General features: G+C 44.2%; 1 protein-coding gene across 2 annotated transcripts in view; it reads right to left on the bottom strand.

Annotated features, from left to right (window-relative positions):
- Window positions 1-12,734, bottom strand: part of LOC149301469 (mediator of RNA polymerase II transcription subunit 13-like) — a 113,076-nt gene that overhangs the window by 13,407 nt on the left and 86,935 nt on the right. For both annotated transcript variants that reach the window (XM_089484353.1, XM_089484355.1), the window contains exons 12-19: window positions 11,829-11,895; window positions 11,384-11,511; window positions 10,402-10,492; window positions 9,919-10,133; window positions 8,590-8,786; window positions 5,670-6,583; window positions 2,696-2,863; window positions 1,460-1,683 (exon numbers count right to left, since the gene is read on the bottom strand). In XM_089484353.1, coding sequence (XP_089340479.1) covers window positions 1,460-1,683; window positions 2,696-2,863; window positions 5,670-6,583; window positions 8,590-8,786; window positions 9,919-10,133; window positions 10,402-10,492; window positions 11,384-11,511; window positions 11,829-11,895 — 2,004 coding nt within the window. The remainder of the gene's footprint in view (window positions 1-1,459; window positions 1,684-2,695; window positions 2,864-5,669; window positions 6,584-8,589; window positions 8,787-9,918; window positions 10,134-10,401; window positions 10,493-11,383; window positions 11,512-11,828; window positions 11,896-12,734) is intronic.

Here is a 12,734-nt window from a genome sequence, read left to right on the forward strand (position 1 = left end):
CAGCTTTATTTTGGCTGTCTGTATAGGGCCTGTATGACTATTACATGATGCCACTAACAGGATAACAACCATTACGTGTCACCCTCGATTGGGCTTTTAGATTGGTTTTCCCCTGTTGTCAGAGAGAAAAGGTAAAGTGGAACGTTGTTTAAAAATGACATCTGAATGCTCCGTCATCTAAGAGATAGGTTCCATTTGGGCCCTGACCAAGCATGAAAAATGCAACTAAACCAAAAGGTGGAAGCAGCCCTCTTCTCCCTTTACCCTGAGCATGATGCGACAAAATGGCATGTAAGGCCAAAGAAGAAGCTGCCGCCTGTAGTTCAGCTTCTCCGTCATTGTTTCGTGACAACTTCACGACTGATTTGATCTTCAGAGGTGGAAACTATTATTTTCATTCCCAAGAAAGCCTCAGCAAGCCTGAGCCAAACACTTAGGCACAGCATCATTTCACGCACATACACACAAGGGTGAGTTACTTTCCAGGGATCCCCAGCCAAAGTTTCCCTAAAACCCTACACTGTGAATTGGCAAATTCAGTGGCCATATGTTGGAGTTTCTATTTGAAATGGAAAGGGCAGCATTTTTGGTTCTGCTGCTGAAAGTTCGGTGAGATTGAAATGATCACAACCACTTCGGCCAAACCTTTTACTCTTCATTATCCTTTGTACATCAACAGCGCTCTCTCTGTGTGTCTCCCGGATTGCTGTGTCTTTCTCTGGCTCTTGGTACATCTCCATAATTTTCTTGGATGAGGTAAAACAAGTTATTTTTAATCCTCCCAGCGAGGGTCTATGTGACAGTGATGCACCCCTTTTCTCTGACAAGACTCAGTACGTAAATACAGCAAAGCCGCCCTGTTATATTAAGCAATGTTTTCCTTCCTTTCTTTTTATAATGAATCTTCAGAAATATAACAATTAAAAACAGCAGTTCCAAGTGCAAAATCCAGCCCTGGGAAGAGTAACAGCAAGCCCTACAGTTGCTTCACAGAGAGGAAAGAATGGTGTGTGGAAGGTAAAAATGCTGTAAAAACGGGATTTCCTAGTAGGAGAATGGCAGAGCCCTACATTTGTAACAAGCCCTACCATAAAATAAGCGGCTGATCAAGGGATTCAACGAACCTGAAAAGAAAAGGGAATCTTTTTCTTATAGGGTTGAGATAGGCGGTGCCTTGGAATTATGCATCCTTCAGGAGAATGCAAAATGGTGTGCGGCCTTGAATGCGGGAGGGCAGTACATAAAATAACCACTTGATGGCATCTGCATGATAAGGAAACTGCTCCTTAAATGAAGTTTTGCTAGATGAGCGAAGCCTTTTATCTCTTTCCACCATCCATTTTGGTTGCTTTGTGGAGATAAGGCCTCTGGCAGTTTTAAGTGCCAGCTGGAATGCAAAGTTGAGGAATGATCCCCATTAAGAGAGATGGGGAACAATGCACTTTGGGGGTGTCCTTACCTCGTATATCGCGGTGAGATCCCGGAAGAAGGTCCTTGCTCCGTTTAGCAGCGCTTCGTTCTCCGGACACACCACGACGTAGGCTATGTCTCTCTGAGATCCGTAGGGCTCCAACATGAGTCTCTCCCAGTACGGTAAGGCAAAGGGGGACAGCACCAGGAAGTCATAATCGTATCCCAACAAAAAAGTGGGAATGGGCAGTGGTTCTGGAGATTCGTCAGTTCCTGGATGAGATATCCACATTTCACCATAGGCATTAGAACAGGACCAGATTGTAACAAAGCCACTTGTATTCTAGAGGACCGACTGCCAGCTCTCTACTCTCTTCTAAATAATTTAATCCTGAGAGAGGAGCAAGCAAGGGCACAAACTTTCACATCCAGAAGAGAGATCCTGGGAAATCTATCTAGCTCCAACTGAGATCTACAGTCTCAGAAGTTCAGCTTCGGACATCAACGTCAGACCACAATCTGAATATGCGATGGATTCACATCCGTCCCCTTGCACATGCCAATGCTCTCCTCTGCTTACTGATCTTCCAAAAGCGTCTACCTGCACATGCTAAGTTTACTAACAGTTTAGCCTCCAAATGAGAATCAGGACCATGTTTCAAAGTAGGTTCGTAACTGTGAAGTCGAAGGCTTTCACAGGCGGCATCCATAGTTTCTTTGTGGGGCTTTTGGTCAATGTGGCCATGTTCTCTGAAGATGCCAGCCACAGATGCTGGCGAAACATCAGGAATAAACTCTTCTCGAACATGGGCACATAGCCTGGAAAACCCACAAAAAACTATAGTTTCTTAATTCTCAATTAGAAGCAAACCATGGTTAGCACTAACTGTGGTTTGCATGCTCTAACCCCCAGAGTGAACTACAGTTGCTACAAAACAGAAGGCACAGGGATATTAATTTATGTATGTATGTATGTATGACACAGGGAAGCAATGGAAACCTATTTGTGACAGGGCAACTATCATTTCACTACACTGTGAACTGGTCCTATACAAATACAAGGTGGCACAAGGTCTCCAACCTCAATTCCTTGAGGTCCTAGATCTTGTTTTGATGCTCCATCTGGTATTTGAGCACACTTTCCCCCAAATAAATGTTTTCGCAAGCACCAAATTCCTTTTCCTTAGGGTTGGAAAGTTAAAAAACATCTCTCCCACCTGCCAGTCCCCAGCCCCAGTTAAAACGAAAACGTTTTGTTTTGGCAATAAAAATGTTTAACATTTACCGTAAGAGCCCCGGCCAGCCATTTTGTGAAACTGCTGCCACGTGAGAGGGCCCTGTACGCCCCAAGATCGAACGGTCCTTTTTTTCTGAATGGCATCCTGAAGGACAGGCTGGAGCGAGAGCAGCATGCGGAGGATGTCCTGAGAACATTGCATGCTCACGTCTACAACTGAAACACAAAGTTAGTTGGAAGGAGCTGTGAATCAATGTTCTGGTCGCTGGCCATGCATGTCAACAACTGATATTTCCCATTTCCAGGCCTTGTAGCGGAAATATTTTTGCTCGGTTGCATTCCTAAAAATGACTACACTTCACATTTATGGCCGTCATTTTTACAGGTTTGATTATTCATGGATTTGATTAATGAATATCTAGGTCCTCCAGTGCAACTCTCTATGGTCAACTTTAACCAAAAGTTGCACCGGAGGACCTAGAGATTCCTAAAGAGAATACCCTACTAGGCCTTTGTAGCTCCTCCAGCGCAGTTCTATGGTCAGTGTCTGTCGGACGTTGACCACAGAGTTGCACCGGAGGACCTAGAGATTCCTAGAGAGAATACTCTACTAGGCCTTGGTAGCTCCTCTAGCGCAGTTCTATGGTCAGTGTCTGTCGGACGTTGACCAGAGTTGCCCTGGAGGACCTAGAGATCCCTAGAGAGAATACTCCACTAGGCCATTGTAGCTCCTCCAGTGCAGTCCTATGGTCAGTGTCTGTCGGATGTTGACCACAGAGTTGCCCTGGAGGACCTAGTGATTCCTAGAGAGGTGTCCTCTCAGGTAAAAACATTGTCTTTTTGTTATTTGTGTTTTTTCCACATTCACATGGATCCTGTGTCCCTAACCCCAGTGAATGTGGAGGGACAATGTATACATTTTATTGGTCACACTCCATGCACCTAAAAAAATTGAAATGCTGGATGAAAAACTACAGGAGGTTTTCTGATTAAGAAGTGGTTAGCCACAACTTAACTATTTTTTGAGATTCTTATGCCTCATTCATCTAGTTTGATGACTTGGCAATACACACATTCATGTTGGTTGACGTATCAGCCTTCCAATTAAAGGCTTAGGATAAACAGATTTAAGAATCCGTCAACTGGTTGACAATTACCCTCGAAAGGAGTATATTTGCCTGTTACTTGAATAACCCAATGCATTCTTCAAAAAATGACACGAAGCATACAGAGCACGCATGGCAAAAAAAACCCAAAACATTTGTGCCCTGTGCAGTAAGTATTTGCAGCTTTTGATATTTGCGGATTTGATTATTCACAGATATGATTAATATCTTCTCTCTAGGGATATTTAGGTCCTCCAGTGCAACTCTATGGTCAAATTTAACTAAACATTGCACTGAAAGGCCTAGAGATCCCTAGAGAGAATACTCTACTAGGCCTTTGTAGCTCCTCCACGGCAGGTCTATGGTCAGTGTCTGTCAGACGTTGACCACAGAGTTGCCCTGGAGGACCTAGAGATTCCTAGAGAGAACACTCTACTAGGCCTTTGTAGCTCCTCCATTGCAGTTCTATGGTCAGTGTCTGTCGGATGCTGACCACAGAGTTGCGCTGGAGGACCTAGAGATCCCTAGAGAGATTACTCTACTAGGCCTTTGTAGCTCCTCCAGCGTAGTTCTATGGTCAGTGTCTGTCGAATGTTGACCACAGAGTTGCCCTGGAGGACCTAGAGATCCCTAGAGAGGTGTCCTCTCAGGTAAAAACATGGTGTTTTTGTTATTTGTGGTTTTTCCATATTCACGGGGGTCTTGTGCCCCTAACCCTAGCAAATATGGAGGGACAAGAGTAAATTTCAAGTACAGCCATCAGCCAGCAATGCTGAAACTCCCATGTAAAACATTTACGAGCCAAGTGAGATTTGGTTAAATAAACTAAATCTGATTGTTTGCACCAACTAGAGTAGACCCACTGTATCAATGCAACATATATGTGTACCAATTTACCAGGTTCCCACTGCTTCAATATATCTATTCTAGTTAGGGCTGATAATTGGATTTAGGCCTAAATGCTGTTATGCTTGTGTGAGTAATTTATTTAACATCCTAATATACTGATGCACTAGCCACACTTGACGCAGCTAACCAGAGTATTATGTAGTAACATTTCCTACTTTTACAAACTATTTTTGTCTCGCATGTCACGCTGTTTCACAACAATGTATTATATTATATATAATATATCAAAGAGCACAGTTCAGGGAACACCAAACAGTTTAGCATGCTCCTTCAAAGACATCGAAAGAGTCTAGTTCAAGATCTCAATGCAACATAGGACAAAAAAAAGTATATATGGGCTAAAGGAGGCATAACTATACGATAGAAATCTTTCATGCTCTGCCGAAAAAGTTCATCCTATAGGTATGTGGAGGTGGTCCACCAAAACAGTCACCGTAGAAGATTTCCTTACTACTTCAAAAACCAGAGCCAACCCACAAATCCGTTTACACACACTTTGCGGAACCTTGTTATGTGACTTCCAAGACAACTTTGACTTAGAGTGGCGCTACTCATAGGACTTTCTTGGAAGGCAGTTGACTTGCCATTGCCTTCCTCTGAAGCCAAGGGAGCGTGACTTGTCCAAAGACGCACAGTGGGTTTCCAAGACTAAGCAAGAATTCAAATCCTAGTCGCCCAGGGTCCTAGTTCAACACTCTTACCACTACATCATGCTTGAAGAAGTAGTCAATTTAACTGTAAATGCCACAGAGCTCCCTCCAATGTGACTGTGTCCATGGCCTAAAGCATCAAGGAAGCTACGGTTAACCTAAGAAACCAAACTTTCCAGTCTTTCAGAGAATAATAATGTGGAGTTTCAGAAAACTAGAAGTTTCTAGGAAACCCAAATAAGCTATTCTCTCTCTTCAAACTGTAGTAAACCACTGGGTTGCTTCTAAGTTCGGGGCGGAACATTGAAAGCACTGCGGCTGGCAACGTCACGTCCTCTAGCAAAGAAAAACACTTACCGTTTCGTTTTGACCAGTGATGCAAGCAAGTATTTTTCACAAGTGCTTCGTCAACTTTCCCTCCCGACATGTTGTCCATAAACTGGCGCCCGTGTTCCAACGCAAGGTAGCAGTCGTTGCAACAATCCCTTTCCTCGGCCCGTACCACGCTCCCAACGGCACCAACTTTGGGCAAGGAGTCGTGATCCGCTGCACCAAACGGCGAGAACAAGTTGGTGCACTGGTCTTGCAGCAAGAGGATCAGGTCGTCGGGTAGCCGGTCGGCCTCCTTCGACCCTCCGCTATGCTCGAGAGAAGTGGCGCGGAGGGCCTCGAAGCGTTTCTCGGCTTCTTTGCCGCATTCCGAGTTGCGCCCCAGGATGTCCAACTCGTCCTCCAGGAACAAGCCAGAGCTGTTGCCAAATTTCCTGTTCATCACTGCGCTGAAGCCACAGGTACAGCGGTATTGGGCCTCCTGGGTTGGATCGGGAATGTAAACTCCAACGTCAGCACCTTTGATGTTCATATTGCAGACACAGACGCAACAGCTGTCAAAATTACAGTCTTTGAAGAGATTCATCACCGATTCCGAGAGAATGAGGTTGACGTAGAGGCTGTGGGCCTCGGGGATAGAAGGAACGGTAGCCGGCTCAACCGAATTCAGCGGCCGGCACGTGGATGGTGTTGAAGCTGGTGAATACAAGTCTGAATTCTCATACTTGACTGAACCTTGGGCACTGGCCGGCCCACCAGCCCCGCGGGGAGTTCGAGGAGTCCTTGGTGTCCGAGGAGTTGGGAAACGAGGAGTGGAAGGCGAAGGGAGGATGCCCGGCCCGCTATTACTTGGCGGGGCACTGCTTGGTGGCATTCCAAATGGAGTATGCGTTTGCGGGGTATAGGCAGGGCCATAGTCTTGATCAATGGTGCTCCCATCACTTAAAAAAACACAACAACAATAAAGAGTGAGGTTATTATTATTCCACGCTTTCAAATGGTAGATCAACCTACAAACAGTAAGATGCTAGTGTACAAGGCAAGGAGCTGGACGCAATGCAAACGTCTGGACAAAATGGCCAAGATATAATAAGGCACATACTAACATTAATCTATAATCAATGATCTTATATACCACAAATGTTTAAAACTGAATTTAGACCCTCACTGGACTTGCAAGAGTCGTAGGCGAAGCCTCTTAATGACCCTAAAGTCTTTCTATGACAGTATCCACATCGAAATGCAATATATTACAGTCGGCCCTCCTTATCCACGGGTTTTTTATCCACGGATTCAAGCTAGAAAATATTGGAGGGGAATTCTAAATTCCAAAGAGCAAACCTTGATTTTGCCATTTTATATAAGAGACACCATTTTGCTATGCCACTGCATTTAATAGGACTTGAGCACCCATGGATTTTGCTATCCATGGGGGATCCTGGAACCAAAACCCCAGCAGATAACAAGGACCCACTGTACAGTTCCCAAATGCTGGGACCAAGCAAAGGAGGAGAGCTTCTATGGTCATTGCCCGGCTTGAGAGCATCCAAAAGCATATTGCCAATTACTGGACTGAGTGGAACTGTATTGGTAGGTTCTTTGACCCACAGAGAAAACACTGAAGATGATTCAAGATTGAGAAATCTAGAGTTACAAGCTGTTAAGATCCAGCAATAACAAAGCCTTGTTCTACAATGCAGCTTCTGAAGGAAGACCTAGAAATCAGAGGGGTGATTTTTGCAGCCGCCCATCTACAGACAGGGCAAAATCCTCCCTTCATATATGTACCTCTCACATTCAGGTAAATGCTCGGATTTAGCTTAAATGCTGATTTGGCTTCCTTCTGTTCTCAGTGATGTCACTGTATAACCCAACCCGATTGGCTAGGAAGCCACGTCTCACTGTTACTGGGAAGACTGCCTCCTTTTTTTGTTGTTGACAGACAGAGAGCACCAAAGGCGCCTCCAGCGTGCTCCTTTGTGCCGTCAGATCAAATGTTTGCTCCCAAACCTTCGACACAGTCCTAGGAATTTACGAAGGATCCCATTCCAAACATGACATTTGCGAGCAATCGTTTCCCTTCCCTAAACAAAACAAAGAAACACTTTTCCCTTCTCTCCTTCCCCGATATGTAGCATAATAAACCGGCGCTATTAACGCTGCCAGAAGTGCGGCGGAGTCCCTGGTTCGTCTTTACGGAACTATTCATGGCTTATTAAAATTAAATTAATACTCCAAAGCACCTCCAAGAAGCCATTACACAAGAGTTAATAAATAAAGTTTAACACCTAATAGCTACTTTTAAAACAGAGAGAGACATTAACACCATTGTAAGCTACACCGTAAGCCTAGTGTGAATTATTCAGAGAGTACAACATCTCAAGCACCTTGCCAACACTTGGAATATATTATATGCAACGCAACGCTAATGTTCCTTAACACCCCACGGCTCCTCAAATGTGTTGGAATACAACTCCCATGATCCCAAAGCCAACACTTGGTGGTGGTGATGGCATGATGGGAGCTGTCCTCTATGACACCTGGAGAGAACAAGGCTAAGGAAGGCTTGGCTAACTTAGCCAAGCTTGAACTAAGTTGGTTATCTGAGGCCTTTTACAGACTGCCAAAATAAAGCTGCTTTGGGTCTCTTTGGAGGTATGCTATTTAAATGACGCATGGGTCCTAAGAGTCCGGAGGTCGCGCCAAAGCCACACTCCATTCCTAAGCACTGGAGTGCAGCTTTGGTGCAGCTTCCGGATTCTTAGGATGCACGCACCATTTAAACAGCATACCTCCAAAGAGACCCAAAGCAGCTTTATTTTGGCAATCTGTAACAGGCCTGAGTTGTACAAAAGCAATGCTCAGCTCTTGCACCAGCATATGGAGACGTCTCTTTGAGCAGTTTAAAAAAATAAAGGCCTCTTCCACCTTATAGACAGACACATACCCCTCTTTGATGAATGGCATTGTGGGTCCTGGAGGAAGCAACTCCAACTTGCCAACGGTCCAGCTCTGACGGTAAACGCACTCCTCCGGCAGTTTGATGGTCGGGAGGCATTGGCTGGGGAGAGTCTTCAATGGTGCAAACATGGAGCAGCCCACAAAAGGTTGAAGGTTCTCAGGCTTATAAACGTAGGAATAATCCTGGCAAGCAAAGGAGAAGAGCAGACATGAAGATGTGGACAGTTAGAAAATGAAGAGCGGGGTAGGAGACAATAATCTGGCTCCCTACATCATTTAAAAACACATGCATTTAAAAAAAACACAACAATATGGGCACACACACAGGACAAAATAAAGCTGCTTCGGGTCACATTGGAGGTATGCTGTTAAAATGATGCATGTTTCCTAAGAGTACGGAAGCCGCGCCAAAGCCATGCTCCAGTCTGGAGCGTGGCTTTGGTGTGGCTTCCAGACTCTTAGGACGCATGCATCATTTAAACAGCATACCTCCAATGTGACCCGAAGCAGCTTTATTTTGGCCTGTCTGTATGGGGCCAATACAGAAGTGGAAAAGGAGTTGGGTTACATCTGGGCTGAAGGCGCACATTCTGAGCCTTCATCTTTATGGCAAAGAAAATACTTGTCTCCAACACTGTTGCACTTTCTCAGTGCATAAATCCTTACTGAACAGCAGAATTAAGGAACATACATAGTTTGCTGCCCAGAAACTAGGAAAAAAGGCAGCCAAGCCCACTGAATACTATTCAAAATTGGCTCCCTTTCTATAATACAGCAGTTATAAAGAAGCTGACATATACATATATGTACGGTTTAGGAAAAAGGTAATTTTTTGAAAATCGACGGATGCAACTCCTTTGTCACATTTTGGAAGGATAAAATTTGCTGTGCTGGAGTTGCGTGTTTGAAGATTTTTAACTTAGTCATCTGTATATTATACTTTGCATCACGAGACCCTAAGATTTATGTATTGCACAATGCAAATGTATCAGAACTAAGAAAACATTATGGTGAAAACCAAACCAAGTGCCTTTCTTATCGCGCAGAACCAAAGCTTTGGTACTACAAAGACAAAATAAAAATCCCACCGCATCCCAAATAAGAAAAGAATTAGAGTGGGTCAGCCTGTACCTTTTGAAAAGAATGTAAGAGTCAGTAAACACGGTATCTACCCACAAGAAGCCATCTATTTAGCCAGCCTCTTTTAAACATCTGATAAGCCGCAAACAGACACAGGGGAATAACAAATGAAGAAGAAATGAAAAAGCAGGGGGGATTTCGAGAATAAAGGTGTCAAGATGCTGAATTCACGTACCTTTATTTCGGAGGGTTTGGGACTACAGAATCCTTCGTCTACCTCAATTCTGAACTGAACGCCGGCGGTAGCGCCATTTCCTTCTAGGACGGTTCCTCCCGGTGTAGTGTCCATGCTGCCATACTCCTTATTGTTCATGTTCATGGGAGAAAACCCCATAATGTGTTGCTCCAAGGATGGCGGCGTGGGATACATTTTATGAAGATCCGCCGTACCTGGTTTAGATTTAAAAGGGTGTTTGTTTTCTACTTCTGTTACAGTATAGTCTGCTATGGCACAGGTTTCTGTAGCACGGCAAAATTACTCTACTGTAAGATTATTATTAATTGATTTTTAAATAATCATATGGACCAGCCATCAACGGTACTGTATTTGCAACCATTCACATGACAAGGAGAACAAGGCACAGCAACTTCCACATATCGTAGAGAGGACATCAAGTTGTATGAGTGACACTATGAAGCCAGGAAGAAAGCCACTTACTTATGCATGACAAGGGGTCCAGATTTCCTGCTTTTGACTCTTTGCAATTGGATTTGTCATCTGTTCCATTCAGCAGTCTTTTAGACCCAGGCTGCGGAGGGGGAAAGAAGGGGGGGAAATCAAACATTGTTCTTATTAAGAGGTGGGGAAGGCTGGTCAGCATGACTGGAGCAGTGTATCACCCGAGGAATGGAACATTGAAACAGACTGCTTCCATCAACTGAGCTGACCTTGTTGAGGATGCTGATAAAGTAGCATGACGCAAGGACCCAATGGCACACTGGTACATACGTCACTCTCAGCAATTCTCAGCTGAGACATTCCCCCAAATGGACCCTTTAAGAAGGCCATGATTTGGGGAAGTAGTGTTCAGTGTTAGGGGCAGTGTCTCAGCTACTTCACCGTTCGAAGGGAGGTACACCTGTGACTTCAAATTGAAAGGTAAGAGGTCCAGGCATACAGAGAAAGGTGGGGTATCAATTCAATAAATAAAAGAAATGTAAAATATTTCAAAATGCCCCTACCCCCTACTGGCACCCCAATATACTGTACTTTCACAGCTACCAAGTGGAACAACTGGAACCTGCCCCATCCAGCCCCATTTGATCCAATGTTCTCCACACTGCACCTTTACCATTGATGGTCACATGGATTCGGGGTGGGAACCGTGCAGGATTTATGCAGGCCCTGAAGGCCTTCCAAGCAGCCCCAGCGCCCCTCTGCCACCCCTCCATCTTTCTTAAAAAGGACCCCAAAAGGAGAATTGTGCCCGCTAAAGCCCCCAGGGGGTATGATTCCCATATAAAACAAGCCCCCTTCCCACCCCATCCCAGCACTTGGTTTTACTGGAAAGATGGAAGTATGAGAACTGGCCCTACTATTCTTATTTTTAACCGCACACTGTGCATCTCTGCAAGCGCTGCTTCTTGACCCCTACCATAATATAAAGCTGCAAAACAAACCTCAGCAGAAAACCACTTACTGTGAGCTCGTCTTCATCGGAATTGAAGAGATTGTCGAGGTCTGTGTAGGAGACAACCAGGTCATTTTCATGGAACAAACTAGTTGACGCCGTGCGATTGTGAGGAGGAACGCGCTGGGCATCCAATGCTGAAAGGAGAAGATGCTCAACATCAGGCATAATTTAAATTATAGCAGTTTAACCACACATGTAGTTGAGCCCAACAATCCCAATAGATAAATGCATTCTTGTATTAGAGATCCTTTTCTCTTTGGCACATGGATAATCTAATGGGTCAACTTTGGCAGTTATTTTGCCCCCCAGTCCCAACAATATCTAATTTTAATGAAATTAATTTATTTGAACATTAAAAAAAAACTAAGCACATATACTGGTCAATGACCGAATAAATTTTATTGACTATTAAACTAAGCACAACATATTTTTTAGAAAGCAGGAACTTTACCTTGTTTGACAGAAGGACTAAAAAGAGACATTGCATCTTCTCCCACGTTGGGTGCCCCATCGTCAGTCTGGAGGGATCAAAAACACCAGCCAGAGGTATGTGTGAGCATGTGGTTACTACACATGAATCATCAGTAATATATGAAGCAGCTGAACATAGTCAGGCTATTGGTATGTGTAGCCCAACACATGGGATACTGGCAGTATTTCTACTACCAGTAACCAAGCTAGGAAGAGGTCCTTCACAGACTGTCACCTATGATTCTTTTCAAGGGAGATGCTAGTAACTGAACCGGGGTCTTACTCTTGAAAAGCATATGCCTGGAGATATGGCATCTAATAACAAAAGTGGAAGCAGACTAGAAAAGGCAGAAGCAAGATCAACACAGCTACTCCTCGGGTGTTTCAAACAATCTTCTCAACTATATTCACAGCCTGAATATGAAAGAAACCTATTCTATCAATACTCACCCCCTCCCTCTTTCTATTACATACTAACATTCCCCACATCGGTGATTTCAACACCAAGTATTTACTCCATTTTGAGCAAACCAAGACTGCTTAGTCCCTCTTCCAGCACATTTGTCAAATGTAGGAGCCACCTTATACCATGTCAAGAGCTTTGCCCATTTTTGTAGAGTACTCTTTTGTAGTGTACTCTTGGAAAATGTACTCATTTGGACAACAATTGCCAGAAATCTCCAGCGCATGTGGGCACAGTGGCTGGGGTATTCTGGGAACTGTAGTACTGTAATACCATTCTTTCCTTACTACCTGCCACCACATCTTTAAAAACTAAAGATGGCAGGGATTGGGAATGGGAGCAATTCCATGCCAAGTGTGTGATCTACCACTGAGCTACAACCTCTCCATGTAAACACTTCATGAACATTTCCATGCATTTAAT

This window comes from Sceloporus occidentalis, unplaced genomic scaffold, assembly GCF_023333645.1.
Source record: "Sceloporus occidentalis isolate IW3139 unplaced genomic scaffold, rSceOcc1.0.p SCAF_21, whole genome shotgun sequence".
NCBI lineage: Eukaryota > Metazoa > Chordata > Lepidosauria > Squamata > Phrynosomatidae > Sceloporus > Sceloporus occidentalis.